A 26,335-nucleotide genomic window follows, 5' to 3' on the forward strand; every position below is an offset into this window, starting at 1 on the left:
CTGTCTCTTCTAAGGCATACTCCAGAGCCCTAAAAGTAAAAGCACCTATGAGTTAAAAAGATTTAAAATATAGTAGCCCCCCCCCAAAATAAACAAACCCCAAAATTAAAGGTTTTTCGATTACAATGACTGCTGTTGTTTTTCTTCTGCTATCATTGTTAGGAATAGTTTTCTTTCTGATTTAAGTTTCCTCCTCTTACTGATTTGGATTACTGTTGTTTCCTCATTTTTAGGTTGGTGACCTAGATCGTTGTGATCTATACTTAGCTTTAATTCCAGAGATAGTGCATTTGTGCTTGGAAGTCAGTTGGAAGAAAATGACATCTATCAAGAATTTCATATCGTCCCTGACAAATACATCTATCTGTAATCTTCAGGAGAGAAATTCCGAAAAGGTAACTTAACATTATAGACAACAATAAATTTTAATATAAAACCAAAAAGTAGTAATTAAAATATTTTTGATGCTAATATAGTATCTAGATTATATATTAATAATTATATAGTCATACTATAAATGTAAGTTATGTACAAGTATGGATTTTTATTATAAAAGTACTTTGTAATGCATATTAATATTATCTATAATGTAAAATTAAATAAGTTTGTGTGAATACGTATGTGTATATATATTCCCTAACACATATGTGTTTAGTTGGCAGTGTAATGTTAATGTGAAATATCTGTAGCTAAGATTTTCAGTACTTTTGTTTCATTATATTACATTATTTAGAAGTCTGTATAGCTGTAGTAAAACTTTAGCTGTAATAATGGACTATGTGTACTCAAAAGATTTTTCCTCAAATATGAACTGATTAAGTTACTATCAAATGAAAATGCCTTTTGTATTAATGACCTGTTGAATTTCAAAGCCAGACTATACAGAGAAAAAGAAATTCCAGAACCCAGCGTTGCTTTGGCATTTTCATGTAGTTCTGTTAATGGTCTCGTAGTTCTACGTGCTAGGCTAGTATATCGATATAGTTATATTTTCAAAAGGTAAAGAAACGTTAATAACTTCTATAAAAGAAGATTTAAATTAAGATTTGTTGGGCAGTATAAACTTTGGTATTATTACTTGGTATTATTATTTTGTTCAAGAACAGTTAATAACACATTCAGAGGTTGTAAGTATTTTATTAGCTAGGTTTTCCTTTCTAAGGAAACAAAGAACAACACTCTATTTTTTCCTTTGTTTCTGCGAATTACGTACTTATTCTAGTAGTTTCGAAGTTGACATTTTCTGTTTCAAACTTAGTGTTCACTGGGGGCCTCTACCAGCTTATTTTGATTTCAGGGGAATTACATTGTCATGATGATTTCTTCAGCTGCACATATAGTACATCTTCAGTTTAAGGAGAAAGAAGAAAATGCTGAGTAACTACAGATGAGAAAAGTCTTTTCTGTGCTCTAGACAGCCCAAAGTAACTTGGAAATATTTAAATAACATAGAAGTTTTCGTACTATAGGGGAATTACATGCTTATTGACTTTTTTTTTTAATTGATACTTTTTATTTCATGCCTCTTTGAATATATGTGTTCATCACAGAAAATAACCATAGTATGGTTGTGACCTTTTGGGTGCTTGAAGCCAGCTAGTGTGTGGTATTCCAAATTTCAGCTATCTCGTTGCATGGGGTTTCTGATTAACTGGACCCACATCTTTTTTTCTAATTGCTATCCAGCAATATATATGAACTGTTACTTGGTAAGTTAGAAGTGTTCCATTGCAGCTGAGCTAGGTGCTTGCACTTAATGTGTAAGTGATGGTAATTTACAAGATTTATACTTCTGTCAGTGCTTGTAACTTGTGATTTATTGCACTGTCCCAGCCAAGCTGTGTTAGGCACAGGTAAGAAAATAAGGAAGTAGAAGGACGCAGAGTTGCTGCCTTATGATGTCTGAGGTGATACAAATAGGATGATTATCAAATGTATCAGTATGTTATTTGTATCATATTAGAAGAAATGGGTGCGTATTTGTTCATGTATGATTTGGTTTTACTTAGGAGCCGAAGGTTAAAGAACAAATCAAAAAAGTAGCTAGCATGGCTTCACTTACAGCAGTATGTGAGATAATGGATCGGAAACTGGAAGCACACCTGGAATCTCTGCCTTCAGTGGATGCTCTGAAGAAATTTATTTCCTTTTCTCAGTTCAATGAAGTATTGAAGAAGCCATCTTATATTGAAGAAAAAAGTGGGTACGTCTGTGCTAAAGCTTCAGTAATTGTCCAGAAAAACTTGTTTACTGTGAAGCAGTTGTTAAGATACTGGATTTTCCTATTCTTTCTTTGATAACTTTTTGCCAAGAGAAAAATGAATAATTCTGTACACTAGCTATTAACTCAGTTGCACTTTTGTCTTAACATTCAGGTTTCAGAACATTAAAGCAGGCAGAATTGATCAGACCAAAAGTCCTTTTGTTCAGTCCTCTAGTGCAATGAAGCCAGAGTTAGCTTTGAACACTGGATACCCTTAGGCCCCCTTAAATATTTATACACTGCACAAAGCCATGGCACATACGCAAGCAAGTTTAAATGGAAATTATTTACTGTTGGGGAAGGGAAACCAGAGCAAGCCAGAGGGCCAAAAACCAAATACTTGGGTAACAAAAAAAACACGGCCAGCATATATAGTAATGTTTCCACTGAATACTCTCACAGATGTTTATGACTAATGAGACTGACTGAGCCTAGAATTGATTTTACTCTTTTTAAAACCACTTCATTTTTAGTTTTCTTTTCCATGAACTTGTCCAGTCTCCCCTTGGATCTATATAAATCTTAGCATCTTAAAGTAGTATAGTGAGTTTGTACAATTAAGCACTTGCTGATGGAGTAAGAATGTGCAGGATAAACTAATGTAATATATATTTAAGAATAATATTTTTCTTAAAGCTTATGTGAAGAAACAACGTCTCAAGGATGGGGAAAAATTGTTGCACGCTATGTTCGTGACCAGTGGATTTGCCTTCGTTTCATTTTAAATTCATTTCCGACACTGGCTCAAGGGTGTGAAGAAACTTCAGAAACATCATTATCTACAGTTGAAAGGTCAAAAAAAATTCTGCAGTCTGCATTAGAAGCCCTAACTATTCTTCCTTCAGACCAAGTTTTACCTGTGTTCGACTGCATGAAAGTCCTTGTTCCCAAGGTAAAAGATAAACCTCCGCAATATTAATAGTTTTCGGGTGTTTTCTTGTCAAATGTAACACTTTGTTCTCTTTGTTTTCAGCTTCTGGACTCATCAGAGTCTCTCTGCATAGAAGCATTTGATTTGACTTGGAAAATTATATCCTCTTTGAGCAATACACAGCTAGTATTTTGGTCCAATCTAAAAGCTTTTGTTCAGTTCATCTTTGATACTGAGGTTCTCGCTATTGCTGCAAGTGCAAAGGGTCAAGCATATGCCAAAATAAAAGAGGTCAGTTTTAAATAATCTTTTTTTGAGAGAGAGGAACTTAAATTGTGTCTAGATCTTAAAATGTGTTTTATGTCTTATTTTCCCTTCAGCTATTGTTGTGAATTTTTCCTTTCCAAAAAGGCACCAGTTTGAGAGTATTAAGATGAAAGGTCTGAGAATTAGATTGAAGATAAACAAATATATTGTTTGTTCTTGTAACACAGAAAATGAAAAGCAGTTTCTTTGTTTTTTAGACTGTTTGCTATCTTCTGCATGTAGTAAAATTAGTTTTTAGGTCTTTTATTTTTACATAAATCCTTCCTCTTGAGCATTTTGTTTAGGATTTGACACCTGTACTGTCTCAAACTACTAATATTTTAGAAAAATTATGCCTTTTGCTTAGTTTGGTCTTTATGAAAATGCTGTCTTAAATGAAAAGTTAGAACAGTTCAAAACTTTCGTAGCTGCTATTGAATAAGCCATCTTTACTTCCTTAAAAATGTCTTTAAATCCTTTCTTTTTGGTGATGGTCCAGGTGTAGAAAACATAAAAACCACAGTCACGTTAGAGTCAAATTTAATACTGTGTGGTAGGGCTGCTTCCATAGCTGAGAAGGGGGAAAATATAATTTTTACTGTTCTTTCGTAAGGTGTTTGCAACTGCCAGTACTCCAAAAGTACTTGCATATGTCATGGTGTTCTTTTTTGATTTTAAGTCACTAAAACTGTATTTAGTACTGGGGTGTTGGTTCATCTTGGCTTTATACACTGGAAAGTTGTTTATTTTCTTTTTTAAGTAATCTTTTCGGGGGGGCGGGGCATTGTTGGTTCCCCTCCCACCCCCCCACGTTTCAATTAAATATTTGTGCAGAACAGTCCACAATGACTGCAGGACTTTTACTACAACAGTAACACATTATGAATTAGCTACCAATATATATGTATGCTTAGACTTACTGTCTCATGCGCTGCTTTGCACTTAGTACAAAAATCACATTAGGAGGGGTTGCAGTGTTGCTTTCAAGTCGCCATAAGTAGCTCTGTTCTGGTGTCACGCTTGTAACTGTAAGTAATGCAAATGTCTCAACTTTACAGAACAATGGAAACTTCCTAGCTATTTAAAATTGCTGTGATATCCTCATATTAACCTTAATTATCTTAAAATATAGTGCCATTTATTTTGGTTTTGTTCTTTTTGAAAACATGCTTCAAATGAATGTTACTGTCATGTATTTTAAATGGTAGAGAACACTTTGCATTTGTAACCTTCATTTGGACCCAAGCCAAAATAAGATACATATGCAAAGATGGTAAAATATCTCTTCCATTCTAGAAATGTATTAGCTCTTTCTTTTAATGAGTATTGGTAACAGCTAATTGTATGCTCAGTATTCTGGTAACTGATGAGCTATAGTTAGGGGTTTTTTTCTTCAACTTAAAACTTGTTTAAGTTCTTAGAATTACTGTCTTAACTTCAGCATTAGTGTTTCAACCATTATATAAGGTGTATTTTGCCAATGTTGAGCAATGTCTGTGTGACAGCTATCCCATTGTCTGCAGTGGAACATACCATGACAGCAGGCATCAAGGAGCTAATGAAGGTCTCGTATACTCAACAAAGGGCATCTGGTCGAGCCACCTTCTGCCCCTTCATAGGAAAATGAAGATAAAGTTCCCAAGCAAGTGCCTACTTATGTATATTCTTATCCCAGTCGTCGGCAGTCTCTGGTGCCATTGACCCCTTTGTGTAATGGCTATATAGCTGTAGCTAAAGAAAGATGGAAAATGGAACTGCCTTATACTGATTTGTCACAAAAGCATAATTTTAATTTTGTCTACCACAGTGCACTCTGTCTTTTTAATAGTTAGAAGGGGTGGAACAAAGGGGTATTTCTGAGTCAAAAAATGGAATAGTGCTATGGTAAAATCTAGAAGAGTTTCCTCAGAGGTTCTAGAGCACTGTGTTCTTAAGCTTCATTTCTTCTACTGCGCTCTTCTTTTTATTTTGTGATTATTCAAATGTTAATTGTGCTAGAACTTAAATATCTTAAATTCCTTTTGTGTGTGCTGAACTTCTACTATGTTAATGAAGCAGTTGAAAAAAATTTCCAGATTGCAAAATGCATAGTAAATGTCATGCTGCTTCCCTACAGGTGAAACACAATAGTTCAATTTTGGACTTACTAGGAAAGTTACAATGCCTGTCTTTGCACTAGGAAAAAAGTTTGAATTCTTGGTAAAAAACCCACATGCTTCTAGCATAGAGTTTTCTTTCCAGAAAGTGTTTCTTCAGAGTGTATTCCAGTAGTTCAGTTTTAAGCTCTTCATGAACTTCTTGGTGCTTTAGTCCTTAGCAATTCAGAACAACTTTCTCTGCAAAACCGGCATTACTGTCAAAGAAGTGTCGCATTATCAAAAGTATCATTTCAGTGCAGGGAAGCGAAGCAGCTCTGTCTTATAAGAGCTGTCATATGTTTTGGAAAACCATTTTCATGGACAGCTCACTGACATCTAATAGGATTTTATAAAAATGCATACCTGTTCATTCTAAATCTCCCTGTCCTTTCGCAAATGCTTGCAATTTCTTAGAAAAAAAATTACTTTGTAACTGAAGTTTACTTTTGCATTTAGCCTAATGAAGTCAGTAGGAATGAAAAATTTTGTGGACATTTTTTTTTTTGTTTTATTTTTCTCCTTTTTGGAGAAGTTCTAAATAGTAGTTTCAAATATCTTAAATATGCCCTCCTTAAAAACAAAAAATAAATGGTGCAAAGACATTTTTCCACTTTAACTCAAATACAGACTTCAACATGAATGTAATCCTCATTAAAGAAGAAAATTAGTGATATGGCTGCCATGTAAGAAATTTTGTTTAATGTTTAATTTCTTTCTTTCTAAATTGGTAAGGATTGATTAAAAACACCATGTTTGTGCTCATGAAGTAAGCCCTGGTGTATTTGTTCCACTTTTTAGGAGATTTGTGTAAAGCATCTGGTGTTACATCTGTTTAAACAAAGATCAGTTGTCTTTTGTTAACGTAAGCATGTACTGAGCCAATTGTTGCCCATTTGCCTGCTCTTATAAATTGTAAAGAAATTGAAGACAGCATTAACCTGAGCAAAGATAGGATGCAAAAGATCATCAGACCTACTAAAATAGACATCACTGCAGTATTTTTCTAATAAGTTCGGCACTTCTGAAAACTAGATTTTGAATCTTTTATTTCTTCTTTTCAGATAATTTTCAAGCTCATAGATCTGTCCACTACAAAGACTGGAGTCTTCAATGTAGTCCTTAGTCATTGTTGTCAATCTTGGATATTTCCTAGTGTTGATGAGAGGAGTGCCTTGACAAATGCTTTCCTAAATGCTGGAAATTATTGTGAACTTATCACTGAGGCTTGTGTCTTTGGAACTGTATTTAGGAGAGATCAAAGGTATAAAAAAATCTTTGTGATTATGTTTGTTATAATTTTGTGTTCTTTGTTTTCTTTTAAACTTTGAAATAAGCATTAAAAGCAGGTATTGTATGCTATTCTGTTAATTTTGTTGCTTTGTCTTCTTTTATCTGTGAAGACTTATTCAGGATGTGCATGCCTTCGTAGAAAATCTTGGAGAAAAATGTGCAGCAAACATTGTTACAGAAAGGTAATGACTTTGAGGATATGTATTACAGTATTTGGTGTGAATTGTGTCTTCATCATGATTAATGCTATGATAGGAAAGATGCTGGTTTTGAATTCAGCTTCTTATCATAGAATATCTCAAATTGGAAGGGACCCATAAGGAGTATATTCATGACCTTTGACCAAACTGTAAGCGTAAATTAGTTGTTAAAAGATTGCAATTTACAGACACAAAACTTCAAAAACTTTTTGATACACCTATTTCTGTGGAAAATTATTTTAAACACCTAGATGCTACTAAAGACCTCAAGATAGAAGCAGGAGCAGGTTATCTGGAACTCACTAGTTTTCTTCATCAGCAATGATGAACAGACTTTAGAATTCTGGTTCTAGGTATATGCATATTGTCTCACTGCAGACAACTTGATGGCTGTATGTTGAAGATCATGTTTGGTGCTTTTTTATAATTTAAGAATTATCTTTGTCTGAACAAGTAGAGTTTGATTTTTATTTTTTTATTAATATTTTACAGTACAAATCGAGATGATCACTACGTTCGGGTTTGTGCTATTAAATTTCTGTGCTTGTTGGATGGATCAAATATGTTGCATAAGACATTTATGGAAGACATTTTCATCAAACTACTTGATAAAGTAAAATTAATTTCTCTTTATATATAAATGTAATGTTAGTACAATTACTAAAATGCAAAATATTTAAAATTGACAGGATGTATTTATGGTTGTTTGTCTAGCCTCCCTATAGATTTGCCCAGTAATACACTTTTTTTTGGTTATGAGACAGAAGTTAATTTGGCCAAACCAAAATAGTAAAAATTGCCTTTTGGGTTTATTTCTCTCTTTTTAGTAGATTTCCTGGCTTCTTGGAACATTACCCAAATTCTAACCATTCTTCCATTAAGAATCTTCTTTCAGGCTGCATTCTGAAGCACTGCATTTCACTTTAACGATTGCAGACTACCTTTTGAATTGAGAGAACTTTGTCTCCTTAGAATACCTTTATAAATAGAAATAATGGAGAAGATTGGGGTCTGATTTTCATTTATGTCATAGCTGCTTATGCATTGACAGTAGTCTCTAGAGTCAGTGGTAAATTACTGCAACTGCTATTAGAACATCTAATACATTCTGGTACTATTGAATTCTGGTTTTGTCTGAAGAACAAGGAATGAGTTGGTCCCTCATTCTTCTCAATTAAGTACTAGAGAAAAGTGGATAGTATTTGTATTGTGAGATTGATCAAGCAGGAAAAGTGAGCTTTAGAAGTGACTGCCTTACTTTCTTAAATATGAAGTTTAAACATGAACAAATAAGTGTATTTATATTTTAATATTAATTAGAACTTGAATCACTACATTATTTTCTTTTTAAGAAGTTAAGGAAATAGTTTGGGCTGTCATGTATTTTGAAGGCCAAAACAGAGCATGGAGGGAAAGAATCTAAGCTACATGAGAACATGAATTTCAAATATTTTAAAAGCTCCATCTTATCTATTTTCTTTCACTTAAAACATCTTATTGCAGAATATTAATTTCAGTCTCAAGACTAGAGCTATAGTGACAAGCTGATCTAACTGATAGCATGACTAATTAAATGTAGACTCTAAAGTAGAAGTATTTTCATTTATATACTCATCTCTTCACTTAGGATCTTTAGTTCTTACATAACTAAATGACAACTTGAGTGTTCATGCTGCATTTTATGTAGTACTATTTTAATTGTTCTTACACAGAAGGTGCTATAAATTCTATGCTCTTAACTAAAAATAGTAATTGGAATTGTGTATGTTTTTCAGCTTTCTGAACTTTTGAGAATTTTCTGAAAAGCTTCAGAATTTTAATATATTTTCCTAACTTTGTTTAATGCTGATACTAGCTGTGCAGTAGATGCTGCTTTCTTAGTGCAGTAAAGTGTATTTCCATGTATTCAATTTTAAAGGAAGAATAGGTAATAAACCTTTTAATTTGCTTTTAGGATGAACTGGTATCCAGATCTAGAACACGCTATTATGCAAACTCTTTACAGCATAGAATTAAAAACCGGGTATGGCAGACACTCTTAGTTCTTCTTCCAAAGCTTAACCAGGTATTGCTCTTCACTATGAATTATTAAATAAATAAATAAATAAATACTTACTTTCAAGAATAATTTGGTGTCATGCAAACTGCATATGTTAAATTACAGCAGGGTATAAAAGGCATGTAATCTCTGTGGCTGATGTAGAAGTTTTGTGTAGTTTCATTCTTTCAGTCTGAAGTCATGGATTTCTGATACATTTCTAGAGGACACTGAAAACTGATTCTTGGATTTGTGAATTTTAGGAGGCTAGATTGTTCCTGTTAAACCTAGCTAAAACTTTGTAATGATTATCTGATTGAAAGCTTTTCATTTAGTAAAAATGTTACTACTTTACGAACAGTCAAGAAGTTGAGAAATGTTACTTTCATCAAATGCTGGTATAGTAAAGTATATCAAAGTATAGTAAAGAAACTAGATTCTAAAATGTTTTCATTTGTGTATTAAATATATGTCTAATATTATTATATAGCTGAGAATGTTCTTTTATTTAGAAGTTTTTTATTAATATAATAATAATGTAATATAATATAATGGAAATAACTTTAACAATATACTAAGTGGTTATCTGATTGTTTTCTCAGAATTTTTTGTGTGGAACCCTTGACAAAGTTTTTCAGGCTGGATTCAGTAATAATCAGGCATCTGTGAAATACTTCATAGAATGGATTGTTATCTTGAGTCTACATAAATACCCCCAATTCCTTAATAAATTCTGGAATTGCTTTTGTTATGTAAGTAAGAACTTTGACATTCACTTGAAGAGTAATTTGAACAAAGAGGGTATAGTTTGTCTTCCCGCACCTTATTTTCTGTGCATTCCAATCTTCCTTTAGAAGCAGTGGGTCGTTGAGCAGATCAATTTAACTTGGAAGTGATCTGAGATATAATCTGAGACATTTAGAAATTTGTGATATATAAGTGGCTGAAAAAATGTGAATTCTACCAGTTGAGAGATTGTAAAAGGAAATGTACTATTCTAGGCAGAGTAGAGCTGCCATAGGGTGTCAGAGTAGTTGATATAAGAGCTATCAGGAACACATGGATGCCCCAGATTCTGAGTCTGGGAAGGTACTGCAAATTCACTTTTGGTTTCCACAGCCAGCTTTTGTTTTCTGCATCCTCTTTGTTAGTGGGAGTGTGACTTGTATAGCACATGTTCAATTTGCAGCTTTTAATATGGACTTCTCTCACAGTGGAATTTTGTAATGTGGTTCCAAAACTGGAGGCAGGGTTTGAATGATGGTAGCTAAAAGCTGTAAAAGGGTTGACTGAGGAGAGCTGACTTACTAGCAGTTAATTTTTGTGTCTTGGATTTTTCTCTAAGTAATTATCCATAAGAATTGACCTGCAGAAATAGTAATTGTCTGTATTGATATCCTTGAATTTGTTAGCATTATATATTTGGGCTGAGAAGAAAATGTATGTCCTTGTATCTCCTCCAGTGTGTGGGAAGACGTTATTTGTGGTGGTGCCTCTACTGAAGCATTAACTCATAAGAGTTAAATGTAGATGTTTTCTTGCTTATCAAATAGCCTAGTTGCTACTGTAGTTTTTCTAAAAACCAGACAATAGGACAAGAATTAAAATTACATTAGAAATATTGGAAAACTGTATGTATGTGTGTGTGTGTGTGTGTGTGTGTATATATATATATATGTACATTTTCTGCCCCAAACCAGGCAGGTTTTTAATAGTGCTCTTTTTTTTAATACTGAGCCAACTTTGCTTATTAGTGATGTGAGCTGTTACGATTTATACTTTTTTTTAAAGTGCATAAAGATGCCTTGTCATTCCATCTAAACTGACATCTTACAGCTGTAAGGGCTGTAACCTTTTCCTATTTCAGAGTTCTTTCCAAGAGCTCAGGCAGTTGGAATTACTGTCATTTCGATAGATGATAATCTGTTGATCAAAGTGATCTCATGATGACAACAAGTGTACTAAATCACAGTGGGCCCATTCAAACAATCAGAGCAAGCAGAAAACATGTAGATTTATGAAAAAGGAATACAGATTGTATTTTCAGAGGCTATCCTTGTGTTGGGGAATACATTTAGTGCAGGTAGCTCGGTGTGCAGCTGCAGTGCAGGTTGAGCTCTAGGTAGCAGGAGCCCCAGGCAAGAGTCAACTGGTGACAACCCTTTGCATTCCTGGGGGAATACAGTGAACTTGAGTTGAATTTTAGCTCATTTATACCACTGTGTACTTCATTCTGATTGATGTATTAGTAAAAAACAAATGTGTTACAAAAAATGAAATCTTAATAATATCAACTTTGTATTTTAGTAAATTTTGCTGTGGGAACATGCAGATTTTTTAGTAGCATTGATATTATTGCATGCATGGAACATGCTGTGAAAACTTAAAAGGTATAAAAACATCTTATATATGCATATTTCTCGTTACGTTCTCTTTTGCTTTAGGATGAAGAAAAGCTTAAAACAAGCATCTGCACGTTTTTATCAGTGTTATCCCACTTTGACATCATTCTTCAAAATGCCTCAGAGAAGGTAAATTTGACTAGAAATGTTCATTGTTTATTCACTTGCAGAGTATACAGAGTTCTGAAATGAAAACCATTTTTGCAGTCTATTTTTAAGACCTTTCTAATACCTACTTCATATCAAGGTATCCTGTGATATGGAAAACACTTAACTCTTCCTGTTACCTCTGTAAAAGATTGTACTTATGAAAATCAGCTAAATGGCAGATGTTCTGGATATATAGGGCCTGATTTACCTGTGAAATGTTCTAGAATAGCTGCTCAGTTTTAACTAAACATGTGGATGCACCTGGGTTTTCCTTGCTGCTTTTAATCAGAAGTAAAGAGAGGTTTCCTTGTATACACAGTAATAATTTTTAAAACAAATTAATACATTTTCAAAAAACAAGCGGGGCTGTACGTCTGTGTCCTAGTGAGAAGAAAGGAAGGAAATTAAGATCATGTTTTGAAGCCTGTTATTGCACATATATGTACTGTTATTAAAAGGCAGTTTTTTGAGGAAGCATTTTGTTGGCCACTCATAGCTTTTCTGCTTCTGAACAGTATGTTAAGACTTAACATAAATAGGAGAAATTTCTTTATCTTTTTTCTTAGAGGCCAGCTTTGAAGAAAGCTCTCATAGTTGTTCTACAGTGGTGTTTCAACCATAATTTCAGTGTTCGACTTTATGCATTAGTTGCCCTTAAAAAAATCTGGGATATGTGCAGAATGCTGCATGTAGAAGAATTTGAAGCTCTGACACCAGTTATTGAATCCAGCCTTCAGCAAGTGGAAAACATGCATGGCACAGGGTTAGTAACATTCTTCTGGCTTACAGCTAAACTTCCTTTTTCTGAACCATTTGCAGCAAGTCTAATTTTCTAAAATGGCACTTGATAATTTCTCTGGGGTTTTATGTGTTTTTTAACTCTGTTTAAAAAGAAGTTGGCATGGGAAGACATGGGACAGAAAAAAGCAGAGGGAGGAGTCTGCTTTTTTGTTTGCTGACAGCTGAAAGCTGACACTGAACCATAGGCTAATATCCAGCTTCCTTCAGAGACCTAGATGGGATACTTCTTTTTGCCAAACTTGCTTCTTTTGATAATACAGTTTGGAGATGTGTTACAGACCTTTTTCGAAACATAAATAAAACTTATTTCCTGAGTGCTGTTGGTTTTTTTTTTTAGTGGGTCTTAATTATTTTCTTTCCCATACAATATATAGTAAATAAACCAGGTTGTCTTATTCGCATCTGACAATTTGAAACAAACAAAAAAATCCACTATCTTGCCTTTTTTGTGTATCTTACACAACTTTCTGCAATTGCAGGAATGCTAGAAGGAACTGGCAGCGAATTCAAGATCACTTCTTCTTTGCAACATTTCATCCACTTGAGGATTACAGTCTAGAGGCAAGTCTGAGACCACGCTATTTGTGTTTTACAATTGTATTTTTATTTTTCTTGGTATTTTCTAATGTGGGATGAAATGATCAACTGTTATTCATTTAAAACTCTGAAAAATTACTTTGCCTAAATTGGGATGGATTTTAGACTAAGACTGCAGCTTAATTTTCTTCTTACTGTTGTGATAAAAATCTAAGTCAGTTAAGAGGTATGTGTGATGCATGTGCCCATCTGTGGAGGTTAATAGGATTTTTGTGACTGGAAAAGGTAATTCTAATAACTGAAGAGCATCTACTTAATTGCATGTTGTTTGTTAGGATTTTTGAGACATCTGTTCTTAGAAGTAACTTGAGGTTGCCTAACTAAATTGTTGCTTGATGTGAACAGGATACATATATATAACTTTTAGAGCATCTTTTTCAGCTATTCTTTTTGTTATAGCTTTAAAAATGACAGAGGAATAAACACTGAGGAAGGAAGGCAAAAATAATGATGCAGATAAATGAGAAGAAGTAAGCTGAAAATACAAGCTAAACATGGATATGAACAGGGGTATATGTTCTGGCACAAACAGTGCCATCTTAGAGAGAAAGAGTTTTTCCTGTTTTTAACTGATGTTTTTGTGAACACAGATATGCTAGATAGTGGAAAGTGAAAATCCTGAACAAGAGGGGTAAAAAAAACAAAGTAAGGCTAATATTTGTGAAGTATTTAAATGTATTCAGGGTGCCTCTTCATCTTGAAGGGTGCATTGGCATAAACAAAAAGTCTGAGTTGTAAACTCTGTCTTATTCAGTCTTTCCCTCAGGGTGTGTGTTTGTTTCTCCTTGATAAATTGTGGTTAGCTGTATTGGTAGTGCTGAGTTGGATTTTACCACTAGATTTTAATGCTTTCTACTTTATTCGTTTTGACATTAAATCAATCTGCGTTCTTTACTAGAAATTTGTAAGAGTATTTGAAAACTCCTTAGTGTTACACATACAAGATTTTCACAAGACCTTTGTGCTGAGAAGCAGAGTGTTAGTTCTTTTGTATTCTAGAATGCAGAACAGTAATCAATCTAGATCCTTAGAAAAGGTCTAGTTAGAGAATGAGACTAGATTTATGAAAGTTTGGGATAGCACTATATGTGAAGTTATGAATATTGAGAGATATATTAGCAAGCTGTATCAAGTACCAAGAAAAACAAGTATTAAGAGCATAGAAGGCTAGATAAAAGACATGTGCAATAAAACTACCAGAGAATAATTAATTTTCTGGGTTTGCTTGCTTTAGTGGTGCTCTGCTGATAACACTGTGTTACATTACAGACGATATTTTACACTCTTCCCCGCCTTGCGGAACTTGCTGAAGATGAATGGATCTCACTCTCTAAATTTGACAGATTCACTGACATTCCTTTGCCACCAGGATTTCACTGGTATCATTCTCGAATGAAACTTCGTGATCTGAAACCAAGTGACTGGTCTCAGCAAGACATGGGTAAAATATAGCTAATCTATGTTAAATTTATTTGTTTGTATGTAGTAGCCGTATATATCTGTAATCAATCTGATCTGTTTTTGAGAGTCATCTACTTTCTACAGTATTTAGATTTATCTTTATTTAGATTATCTTCTTTACTGAAGCACTAGTTTCACTACTGCTTGCATATCCATATGAATACAACAACTTGTTGTTATAGGTTCACATTCAGCTGAAACAGATAGCCAGACAGAATGGACTGATGTTCAGAAAAAGATTATACCCTGGAAAAACAGTACTCCTACTTTAGACTTGGAAATGGCATTTCAGGATCGTGCTGCTAAACTTGGTAAATCAAACAGCAGATTGATCGTGGTGGCTTCACTTATTGATAAACCTACCAATTTAGGAGGTAAGGTTGATTTCACACTTTTAAAGTTTTATTTTAGACCTTAGAGCCCACTTAGATAGAAATTATTTTCATTTTATGTTGTGAATTAGAAAATTTAAGTACTGCTCAGAAAAATACTTCATTATCCTGAAAAAAGAAATACTACCTTCTTCAGACTAGAGGTCTTCTATAGTTACATTTTAAGGCAAAAAAAGAAGTATCTACGCATAGCATGCATTAATTAAGTGGAACTTTCCTGTAAATCATGCTCAGCTTTTTACTGAATTTATATTCTTTGTTACAGTTGAGTTTTTCAGCTGTGTATGTGGTTAAAGGAAATACATTTTTCTCCTTAACAAGTAAAACAAATCTTGTAGACCTACTAGATTCTCATGAGTGTTGGTCATTAAAGTCCCCTTTCCTGATTAAAAGCTCCTTCACGATGGCATGTCAGCTGTGATATAATAAATCCTGCAACTACTTTACTGCCATTGTGTTTGATGTTGTTAGTTTAAATAACTGCAGTGAGGCTGTTCATGAAAAGTAAGCCCACAAGCTGGTGCTGTCTGCATTGTAATGTTGTCATGTGTCATCCTCTCAAGCCTTTCATTTAACAAATACTGGATTTAAAGCTTAAGCTTGTGTGTATATGTGTCTAACCATCCATCCTTGCTAAGGCTGGGACACTAGCCCTTATTTTGTGTAATTAGTATTGTAAAAGGATGTTGTCAGACATAGTGCTTTTCTAATTTTTATCTTTCTGATAAGTTACAAAACATTTTTTTCTGGTTTTTTAATGGAACAAGGCATGGCTTGGAACAGACCTGAAACTGATAAAAATAGATGACTAAAGTAACATTGCACTTTTGCATTCTTTGTCATTTTCACTTACTAAAGCATTCTGGCTTGGTGTTTATTTTCTACACAAAAATTACTTTATGTCTTGTTTTTGTAGGTTTATGTCGTACAAGTGAAATATTTGGGGCATCTGCATTAGTTGTCGGCAGTCTTCATTATATACAAGATAAGCAGTTCCAGCATCTTAGTGTTTCTGCAGAGCAGTGGCTCCCTCTTGTTGAGGTGAATGGAAATGTTTTAATCGTTAAAAAGTGTACTGAGCATCTTCAGTTGTCAGATGCATAGCGCAGAGTCTTACGTTTTATCTTGAAAAAATGAACTTTTTATTTAACGGAAGCACCCATTGTTATCTCTGACACTTAATCTTGCATGTTTTGGTATAAGCTGTGGGTCAACCTCATAAAAAAAAAGAATTTAAAAAATACTTTCAGCTTCTTATTGCTGTGGAAAACTGATTATGTGAGCTGTCATTGTTACATCTTATTCTGTTTTATAGTGGTGTCTTGGGATTTAATGTTTATTTATAAAAGTTGAACAACAGTTTATTTATTTTGCTTTGTCCATTGCTTCTGGTAACTTCATAGTGATTTTCTGAGTTTGCCTGATGTTAACTTGTGCCAACTTTTAGAACTATTATCTAGTTATCAGTTTTTCCAGGTCAGCTCTAAGTCATCTGAAACACTCAGTGGAAATTTTTGATTTTTTTTTTCCCCCATGGTGTTTATTTTCAGAACAAGATAGCTGTAGTGTGTTTTGCCTAAACCAGAATGCTGATGGATACGTTGTCGTGCCTGATCTCTGTACAGAAGTGTACTCATGGTAGAGCTGCTGTTGCATGAAGAAATTGGCATTTTAATACAAATAAGCAGTTTAGAGAGTAGGATGTAGATAACTAAGAAATTCTTCACTTTGAGCTATCCCAAGTTGCAATTCAGGCATATAAGGCAATTCAGTTTCAGTATTGGCTGTTCTGTTGTATTGGGAAGGAATTTCAGGTTAAATAAGAACTGTCACTATGCAAGAGTGATTCTTTTACATTCAGATACAAGGCTTGTAGCTGTCAGAAGCCTAGAAAAACCTTTCTTGTATTGGTGGGGTACATTTTTGTGGCATTACTAACCTTTTGTGTTATTGCTGAAGAGCTTATAAAATGTTGAGCTGTGTATACGGACAGAGTCTTTGGGGATAAAAGTCAATAATCTTAAAAACTGTCCACGTAAATTGTTTTTTACAGTAACTTCAGAGGTTTACAAAAGGTGTTATTTAAATATTTTTGTATTTCTCTCTACTTTTAATGGGTAGGTGAAACCATGTCAGCTTGTTGATTATTTACAGCAGAAGAAAACAGAAGGCTACACTATTATTGGTGTGGAGCAGACAGCTAAAAGTTTTGATCTTACAGAATATTGCTTCCCAGAGAAGTCACTATTATTGCTGGGGTAAGAACACATGTTTTTTGTAAATCTACCTCTTGCAGTCCACCCCTTCCTCTAGTCTGAGTTTGGTCATATGAAAACCAAGTGACACTGGTAAAGGTGATTTTAGAATGGGAAGTGATTATGGAAAGAGTAGAGCTTGGCTTTATGTGCTAAGGAGTAGGAGGCATTGATAGCTACTCCTGAATGATCCTTCTCCTCATACTTAATAACCTGTCCATACACTGTAACTCCTTTTTATTATGGGTGAAGGTAGCAACAGCATGGATTGTATTTTTCCAGGTGTGACAGATATCATCTGTTCAGTTTAGTTATATGGGGCCCTGTATGTGTAGGCTGTGGTGAGCTCAGCAAGAAGGAGTTAAGCCTATTTGCTCTGTTTAACTTGGTGAGGAGGGCTGGAGCAGAGGGCGAGTGTGCATAGCTGGGAGATGCTTTAAAACTTAAGGATTGAGCACAAGATGAAGTTTTTGCAGTACAAGCAGAGGATGGGACAAGCAAACGGTGTCTATAAGCAGACAAACAGATGTGATGCAAAGGGGAGGCTACTTAAAGAAATCCACAGTAAAGCACCTACAAGTCAGAAAGCTGGCATTGCAGGGCTTCTGAGTGAGACCAGGAGGAAGGGCCTGCCTATTCCTTTTAGGATAGTGTGAGCAGAAATACCTTTTTTCCAACTTTTTTATGTGTAGCTTGTCTTCAAAATGTAGTTCTCATAGTCACTTTGTTTTCTTTGAATTAACAATGTAGTTTTAATTACTGGTAACCTCTGGTATCTTCTGATGTGCTCAGTTCTGAAAAGGTAAAACTTCCAATTCAAGGCTTCAAATGAGTTTTTGACATTCCTTTATGCCAAAGGTGAGACCCCTGGTGGCCTAGTGGTTAGCGTGCAGGACTTTCACTGCTGCGACCACGGGTTCGATTCCCCGGTCTCCTGGCCTGATGGAGGTCGTTAGCCCTGTGTGGCCATCCATCTATGAGAAGGACACTCTAAACAAACCTACGTCCTGAGGACCTCACTGCCATTGTCCAAGCTTGCTTGGCCCCGGCAGATGAACCTTAGGATTAAAGGGTGGGCTCAGTTCAGCGCAGGCTGTGTCTCACCTAAAAAAAAAATCCATTGCGCAGGCTGGAAAGGTAAAAGACCTTTCCCCAAATCTTCGTTCACGAAGATGGGCCATTATTATTATGCCAAAGGTAAAGTGAGCAGGTGAGCTTGCCTGCTGTGCCAGCAGCTTCATGCCCTGGTCATTTCATCTATAGCTGGTCATTTTGCTATATATGGAGTTTAAAAATAAAAGCAGAGAGTCTTTATGTTAGGTGTTCAGCTATTGCTGGACCAGTGAACTGGTTTTCCTACATCAAAGCTTAGTCAGGCCTCCCCATGTTTTCTTTGTACTTGTATTACTGTTTTTAAAAAAATCATTTGTTGTCATCAGTTACACTTGTAGGTAGATGCACCATATTTGTCAAAGGGTATTTGGATGCTGCTGTGACATTTGTATTTTCTGCTTTCTGGAACACTTGTCCTTTCTCAGATACAAATTACTGTTTCTTCTTTACTAGAAACGAACATGAAGGAATCCCAGCAAACCTGATTCACCATCTGGATGTCTGTGTGGAAATTCCTCAGCAGGGTATTATTCGATCACTCAATGTTCACGTAAGCGGAGCTCTGCTGATCTGGGAGTACACAAGGCAACAAGTGATCAAGCAAAAACAACAAAAATAACTGCCAAGAGTCTCGTGCCTTATAGTACAGCTAGGTGGCTTCCTATGGTGCTACGACATGAAATTCTGAGTAGATGAGATACAAACTCAGGGTGAATGAGGATCTTAACTTTTGCATGTTTTGTTCTCTGTAGTGTTCAGGGTGACTTTTAAATGCCTTAATACTTTACCTCCTTAAATTGTTGCATTGGAAATAAATACTATTTATATTGCATGTGGTGTGTGAGCGTTATCTCTACTGTTAGAACATCAGTGCAGTACTGTGAACAATCCCACACTCAAAACCACAGGATTTTTACTGCAGTTACTTCAGTTATGGTGACTATGCTTTAAATTGAAGTGGTGCCTTTAGCCAAAGTATTAATGATTCCAGCATATAGATCTACTAGATTATATAATTTTTGGAAGGTAACTTCACTTACATAATTACATTAAATGGTGCCCCTTGTTTAAATGCCTTCCATAGTCAAGTTTATTAATCCTACTGTAAACTCTCTGTATGTTTAAATGGAGCTGCATCAGTAAGGTAATCAAATTATACAAAAGACCACGAGAATCATGATAAATAAACTGACATACTTCTAGCAGAGATACTGATTGAAAACTTATCACTAATGTAAAAATTCCTATTGCTTATAAAAAGTAAGCATACTCAAAATAGGTAGATTACATATCATATGCACAGGATGCATTAGGTCTTCTAATGGCCACTGTTATATAAACCAATGTCTGACTTAAACTGTATTTTAAAATGCTTTGAAATACTTGGTAAATGACAAATACAAATTGCATTATACCACCACCTCCTTTTGACAAGACGTGAAAGTTGGAATGGACTTTTTTAAGGAAAACCCGGCTCACTTACTGAAAAAGAATTTTATTTTCTCCTTAGAATATATACATTGCAGTATTAAACAATTATTTGTGTGAAAGAATTTTAATAATTATACGTTCAAACCCTTAGATTTGTGAACAACCCTGCACCATAAGCTGTACACAACCATCTTTCAGCAGACATGTGAGACCTGGCAACAAGAACAGCAGTCTGCATTTCAGGGAGACAGTCAGGTTACCAGTTCTTGCACTCAGGCAGCTCCTATTGCTTTCTCTTGCTTCTTCTTTCTATAGTTACTTGATTTATTATGAAAGCAGAGTACCTAAGACTTTCCAGCAGCTTCTGGAGGAATATACCCTTCTGTTTCAAGCTTTTTTTTATATTTTAAGAAGTCTCTTCTTTTGTCAAAATGTTTAACCTGTTTAAAAAGAGAAAAGATGTTCAGCAGAAGAAACTAGCAGAGGAAGGGGTTTTATGTATCACAGGACAACGATGGAATTATCAGTGAACTTGAGAATTTTACTACACTAGTTAGGAGTTTCTTCCTCTGTTGAAATAAAAGACTAAAGAATGACGTGTTTGGTTTTTGATTTGTGGGGGCTTTTTGACCCTTTTGGAAGTGAACTTCATTTTCCTGAAGTTCACCATCCTGTTACTTCATGATCTAGTAAAAGCACTATTGCTTTGCTCTTTTCACTGCTATCAACAAAGATTATTTGTGATGCAAAAGGAAGTCCAGCAGCTTTTCTGTGGCATTGCAGACCATGTAACCTCTGAATTCATTGCCTAGAGCCACTGATGTGCATGGTGCAAAGCACTGCTGATGAGACCACCATCACCAGAGATGAAGTACAGCAGAAGTGCAGTGTTTGAAGTATAAGTCAGTGCAGCAACTGTGAAGGTACTTGGTTTTAACTGACTTCAGTCTACTAGCTCCAATGGGAACTGTTCAGCCTCTCAGACACTGCTGTCACTAAAGGGCAAGGCCTATTAAAAAAGGGTTATAACCTGAGCTAAGGAAACTAAAAAGCACAACATGAGTGAGTTATATGTAGGCATGTGGCTTACTGTGACGTTACGCTGCATGAAAAAGGGTATTTTTATGCACAAGAAGGTATCAGATGCCTGTCTCAAGATGCCACACAACCGTAGGCCCTGTGTGTCAGCTCCCTTCCATACTGGCCTCTCTTCTTTAGTAGTAGCAATTTACAGGCACTTCTACAGGCTTCCAAGTATCTTTGAACACTTTTTTTTTCTAATTAAACAATAAAGTTTGTATAGCTGTGTATTTATCTGAAAGTCTGAGATCTTATTTTCCTTTCCCTTTGTACTATATACTGCTTCTCACAGTTCCCGGGCCAGTCAGTGGTCCATTCAGGAGCTTTCATTTCCCAATGAGGCAAACCAATTTACGCCCAGCAAGGGTGCAGGCTTATCCACGGGAAAGCGTAAGGCTGCCCACGCTCTGCACTCCTCGAAGCTGGAGCTGCCATCCTTAACAAGGTAGCTGTGACTCCGTGTCGCTGCTGTTACAGCTTGGCAAGGACACGCTCTGTTCGTCCAGCCTTAGGCAGCTTCAGGCGGTGCTCACCCACTGCTGCGGGCAGCGCGACTCGAAGGCCCGGCGCAGCTTCTCGCACTTGGTGGCGTCATCCCCGTGGCTGTCCAGGCACTGCCAGAACTCGTCCCGGGCCCCCCAGCACGCCGTCCTCTCCTCCCTCGTCGGCGCCGCCATCCTCGCTGCCCACCTAGACACAACACACGGCGGGTGTCCCACCACGCCTCGCCCCCGGCACCTCCCCGCGCCTCGCCGCTCCCATGGCGGGGCGCCGGCGCTGCCCCGCCCGCGGCCCCAAGGCAGCGGGGGAAGCGGTGCCGCCGCCGGAGGGAAAGCCCCGCGCCCGCCCCACACTCACTCACCCACCCGCGAAGGTCACGCTCCGGAAGCAGTCCCGGCCCTTCCCCTGGCGCGGTGGGCGGGCGGGCCCGGTGTCCCGCCTTGCCGGGCGGGGCCGCGGCGGGGATGGGGCTGTGGGAGTTCCTGTTACGCTCCGCTCTGTAGCGGCTCTTCCGTGCCGGGCCCGACAGGGCTGCTGCGTCCCCTCGGTCGCAAAAGATATTTGGAAGTATCACTTTCCTGGGAGGCTTTTCTGTGCTTAATTTCTTTCCGGTATTATCCTCTGTTCTCTAGCACACAATAAACAACTATTTTTCTTCTAAGGAATTCTCTGCAGTGCCTTAGTGGATAATTTGTTCAAAGAAATGAAGTGTCTCTGCTTTCTTTCTGAGATATTAGGAAAGCCAGTTGGATAATGTCGTTGTGCAAAATGTTTGGGGCCAGGACCGGTTTACATTTGGTGTTTATAAAGCCCTAGGAGTTGGAACTCAAGTAAACAGTAATGACACGCAGTCTGAACTACTTCAGGTTTGCTAATTCAATGAATTGGGAAAAAAAATCTGAGAACGCTTACAGCACTGTGAGTTTCTTACAGTTTAAATACCAAAACGGTAAGGTAGTGACTGGATGGAAGGCTGATAACGATAGCACATACACATCATGGATTTTTGACAGTTTTCCTTACAGGATGATTCCCTCCTGAAAGTTGGTCCATTGATTTCATTCAGTATGCTTCTTACATAAATTGCTCTGGAAAGGTTTCTCGGAATGGACTCAGTCGCTGAGTCAAGATGATAATAAAAACAAAAACTAGTTTACCCCAGTGGAAGAAATATGTACCTGTAGTCAGGGATGGTAAAACAACAGCAGAAGCCTGGGGATGGGCACCTGGTGGCCTCAGCCCAGCAGCAGCCTCAGATCCAAACCTACAGTGCTGGCATAGAGCATCAGGGAGCAAACTCTATTTCGTTATTTCATCTGGGATTTGGTGGCATTTCCTTGTGGCAGCCCCTGTAAGCCAAAGAATTGGTAGTTTCCTTTTATGCATCAGCATCCTGGAAATGTGGAGCAGTTTTGGAAGCCATGGTGCATGTTCCCATAGTAATGCTGTGCGGTTTTGGGAAGGGTGATATTTTGGCAGCTGGGAAGAGCCTGACTCTGGGAGTTGCCGAGCCCCTGGCAGCTCCCAGACCGCCTCTCAGCTTTACAGGGAGTTTTTCCTGACAGGTCCATGACCATCCGGCAGATTTGCTGGTAGTTTGCCAATAGCCAATGCTCCGTCTGGTGTGTCAGGCAGCCCATTCGAGGAGTGGGTGTAGCTGTTGACCTCCCTTGAGCTTCGTTTCTTCCTCAGCATGAGATCATGGTAATGGCTGCTGGTGGAGGGCATCCTTTCCTGGTTCTCCTTGCAGGTGGCTCACTCCTCTTGATATATGAAAGCTATTTTAAGAGAAGGCCAAGGATTTGAACTTCTTCAGCAGAGCCCCCTTGTAAACCAGCCAGATCTGGAAGGGATTTTGTTGTCAAAATTCCTAACCAACCTCTTCGAAGGGGTACTTTTTTTTGAGAAATGTTAATGTGACTGCTGCTGTAAGTTGTATGGTATATGACACTGTCCACGCTCTCTTTCCTGCCCATTTGCTTAACCATGTTCTGTTTGCTACACTATGGTAGGTAAGAGATGCAAGAAATACAGTCATTTAATTTCTAACAGATCAAGGGTTTTAAGGTGATTGAAAGTTACTGCAAAATAGAATTTCTGTTATGTTTTTATGTTGAAAAGAATTAATATTGAAGTAAATTTATATTACAGCTTACTTAGGACCTTTTTGCACTCAGAATTTTGTGAAGCAAGCTTTTACAGGCATGAATATTGAAAAGAAAATTAATATTAAGTCTCAAGACTGAATCATGTGATAATGGAATATAATAGTAGGAAATGTCAGTTGTGGTTTAGATTTCAAAATTTATGGTGTGTGTAAAGTTGTGTAGTTACTGCATTCACGAAACAGAAGGGATAATGTAATTATATATAATTAATCACAAAGCCCAAATAGCACATCTGGGATATTTGTGATAAATAGTTTATTCTTTAATGACCTGTGGCCTGAGAAGTACTCACTGGAGACAATTGTAAGTAACTCTGTGTAATGGATATTATGGAAATTTAGTGATCTGGTTTTAGAAAGCGTATGAATAGAAAAATACACAGATTTATCTAATACATTTTTAATGGGATTATTTCCATTTGGTTAAACTGCCATCATAAGGAGGTGGTGGGGTTTTGTTGTTAATTAGCCAATTCTAACTATTTATCTTTAGTCTTTTACTTTTGGTAAATGAGCCCAGGAAGTAATGAATGGGATATTTATCATAACTAGGCAGAGGCTAATGTTCTAGAAAGAAGAGAGGCTGAAAAAATTCCAGATTTGTTAGGTGTGCTAGTTGCCACAGTTGAAGCTTTTGAATTATACTTCCATTTAGCAGTTAGTGAGATAGATGTTAAAGAAATAGATGCCTGTTTCCCACTGAAACTCTTGCCAGAAATGCAATTAAAGTGAATCATGTGGAATTTATACAGTGGTTCAGCTCTTAGACTCTTTTGTGCCTGTCCTTGCTAATTGTGAAATGACGCTGTGTGTGCTTTGCCTTCCAGTAATGTCTAACGGATCACTCCTCACCTACAGCCTTACTTCCTTACTTACCCCATATTTAATTGAAATTTGCCCGGCAGATTCTTGATTGGCAACCATAATGATTTCTCCTTTCACTTTGGAAGCAATTAGCACGTTACAGGTTTCCCTACCAATCCTTGATGTACTGTAGCTATATTCAGCTTTGTGCTTATACCAGGAGCTCAGCTGATTTGTTTTTCTTTTATTGAATTAGTCCAATAGTCCATAATAGATGTTCAAGGAACTGAATTTAAAAATGAGTTCTTTAAGCAATATAGCCTTGTGTATAACTATTTATTTTGCTGCAAATAAAAACAAAGACTTACCTAAGGTAGTGTGGGACATTTTCTTCTGTTACGGAACACCAAGGGTTTTTTTTAAACAAAATTTTTAAAATATGTAGTTTAAGAGAACCATATGTTAAGATTCTTTCCCTCTTTCCCTCTTTCTCCCTTTCCTTCTCAAATGTCCATTAAGGATATAACTCTGATTCCTTTGGCGTTACAGTGTTCCTTGCTTTGCTTGGTGAAAAAAAATAATTTTAAAAAAGCAAAATCATCACAGTGATTAATTGTACCTAGTTTTATTATTAAAAAGGGAGTAACTTAAGCAAAGAAGCCCCATGAACTACACACAATAATCACCTCTATATTGGAAACATTTAAGAAATATATACTGTACTTTGTATGGCCTTATGCAAAGCACTCCTCTTCATTATTTCATAAAGACTTCACTCTGAGTTTTACTTTTGTGAATTTCTTTTTAACGATAACATGCTTAAACTTCAGATGAGTTAGCAAAAATTTAGATGTATGTATGAATAAAGAAGGAGAAGTGTACAATGAGAAAGAAAATGGTAGCTTTTGTTTGGTGGTCTTAGCAAATAAATTTTCTAAATCCTTAAAAAATGTGAATATTCATGTGATTTTGTTCTTTTTTTTTTTTTTTTTTTTTTTTTAATTTTAACTAAATGTGTGCTGGGGCTTTTACCTTGACTTCTTCAAAATCCTTACTTTGCTGGGTGTTGTGACGAGTATCCCTACACTAGAGAGTGCCAGTGTGACATGAACATAGAGGATGAAGTACTTGCCTTGGGACACTGGGGGAGGGACAGAGGAAGAGACTACTCCAGCTTTCTGTGGTAGCTCTGTGTGTGTCAGGGGGCTGCATGTGTGCAATCATCAGGTAGTGCAGGAGGGGATTTGACTAGGAGGTAAGACATCTGTGCAGGCTGGTATGGAGAAAGAATAGACAGAATGGTGATTTTCACCTTCTCCAGACTGCTTAGTGATTTGAAGCCTGCTGAGCAAAGGCTTGCTTGTTTTTTTGACTTCTCATGGACATCAGTGGAGTACTCTGTGGAGCGCAGTCTGAAAATCACTAGACTACCTAGAGGAGTGGTGATCATGGTGACGAAAAAGCTCAACAACTGGAGTTTTAGGATTCTTTTAAGGTGAAGTAATTTACATTAATAATAGGCACTTGTTTTTCATGACAGAGTTCCATTTTTGTTCAATTGTTAGGAAGGAAGAAAACAGAAAATGGAGCATTTTGGGAAAACAGGTGATGGTGGGAATACTGACCTCACTGGAGTCCAGGTTTTAATCCTGGTTTTAGGATTCTTAAAAAAATCCTGTAAGGATCTTTTGAGTGTCTGAGTCAGTTGGGGTATGTGCAGAACTTGGAGTTTGGTGTACATATTCCGTAGAAGTTAGCCAAGGCAGCTCTCCCTAAGCAAAGGCAAAGTCTCAGTCTCTCAGTAGTCTTGTCCTTTCATGTTAAAAGTAGTCTGAAGGATGGATGGCTTACTGCAGACTTGTCTTGGCCCTTTTTTTTGAGAGAATAGGAAGCACTGCACTTAGATTTTCTAATGATGCTTCTTACCAAATAAATGAAGCTTCTGTGGATGACAAGAGGTTTTCTTGTGGATTAATAACTGGTTAGTGAGGCAGAAAACAGCAGGAATAAATTATTGCTGTTCAAAAGGAGAGAGATTACCAAAGGAGCTGTGCAATCTAAAGACTGGTCAAAAA

At 36.6% G+C, this 26,335-nt stretch overlaps 2 protein-coding genes across 7 annotated transcripts in view; one reads left to right on the forward strand and one right to left on the reverse strand.

Moving 5' to 3' along the window:
• The window catches only part of TARBP1 (TAR (HIV-1) RNA binding protein 1), a 33,676-nt gene extending 14,567 nt beyond the window's left edge, over window positions 1-19,109 (forward strand). For all 5 annotated transcript variants that reach the window (XM_027685231.1, XM_027685244.1, XM_027685238.1 and 2 more), the window contains 17 exons: window positions 234-395; window positions 2,010-2,203; window positions 2,900-3,155; window positions 3,237-3,425; window positions 6,640-6,839; window positions 6,979-7,050; window positions 7,561-7,681; window positions 9,023-9,133; window positions 9,709-9,858; window positions 11,551-11,637; window positions 12,225-12,421; window positions 12,939-13,020; window positions 14,326-14,497; window positions 14,700-14,891; window positions 15,826-15,950; window positions 17,031-17,167; window positions 18,731-19,109. In XM_027685231.1, the coding sequence (XP_027541032.1) occupies window positions 234-395; window positions 2,010-2,203; window positions 2,900-3,155; window positions 3,237-3,425; window positions 6,640-6,839; window positions 6,979-7,050; window positions 7,561-7,681; window positions 9,023-9,133; window positions 9,709-9,858; window positions 11,551-11,637; window positions 12,225-12,421; window positions 12,939-13,020; window positions 14,326-14,497; window positions 14,700-14,891; window positions 15,826-15,950; window positions 17,031-17,167; window positions 18,731-18,896 (2,613 nt within the window). In that variant the 3' untranslated portion in view covers window positions 18,897-19,109. The remainder of the gene's footprint in view (window positions 1-233; window positions 396-2,009; window positions 2,204-2,899; window positions 3,156-3,236; window positions 3,426-6,639; window positions 6,840-6,978; window positions 7,051-7,560; window positions 7,682-9,022; window positions 9,134-9,708; window positions 9,859-11,550; window positions 11,638-12,224; window positions 12,422-12,938; window positions 13,021-14,325; window positions 14,498-14,699; window positions 14,892-15,825; window positions 15,951-17,030; window positions 17,168-18,730) is intronic.
• Window positions 19,110-19,756: 647 nt separating this feature from the next.
• LOC113968592 (cytochrome c oxidase assembly factor 6 homolog) lies at window positions 19,757-21,734 on the reverse strand. 2 transcript variants are annotated; one of them, XM_027685277.1, is made up of 3 exons: window positions 21,651-21,734; window positions 21,322-21,478; window positions 19,757-20,148 (listed from the first exon to the last, which is right to left on the reverse strand). In XM_027685277.1, exons 2-3 carry the CDS (start codon window positions 21,463-21,465, stop codon window positions 20,053-20,055), a joined length of 240 nt encoding a protein of 79 aa, XP_027541078.1. In that variant the 5' UTR covers window positions 21,466-21,478; window positions 21,651-21,734; the 3' UTR covers window positions 19,757-20,052. The 2 variants fall into 2 exon arrangements, with proteins under 2 accessions (XP_027541078.1, XP_027541088.1); XM_027685287.1 differs by having other exon boundaries at window positions 21,655-21,673.
• Window positions 21,735-26,335: the final 4,601 nt, after the last annotated feature.

This window comes from Neopelma chrysocephalum, unplaced genomic scaffold, assembly GCF_003984885.1.
Source record: "Neopelma chrysocephalum unplaced genomic scaffold, ASM398488v2 Primary Assembly neopelma1_23, whole genome shotgun sequence".
Lineage (NCBI taxonomy): Eukaryota > Metazoa > Chordata > Aves > Passeriformes > Pipridae > Neopelma > Neopelma chrysocephalum.

Coding starts and splice junctions, on each gene's coding strand:
- LOC113968592 (XM_027685277.1), bottom strand. CDS start 21,465: ATGGCGGCGCCGACGAGGGAGGAGAGGACGGCGTGCTGGGGGGCCCGG. Junction 20,149..21,321: donor CGCGCTGCCCGCAGCAGTGG/GTGAGCACCGCC, acceptor CTTTTTAAACAG/GTTAAACATTTTGACAAAAG.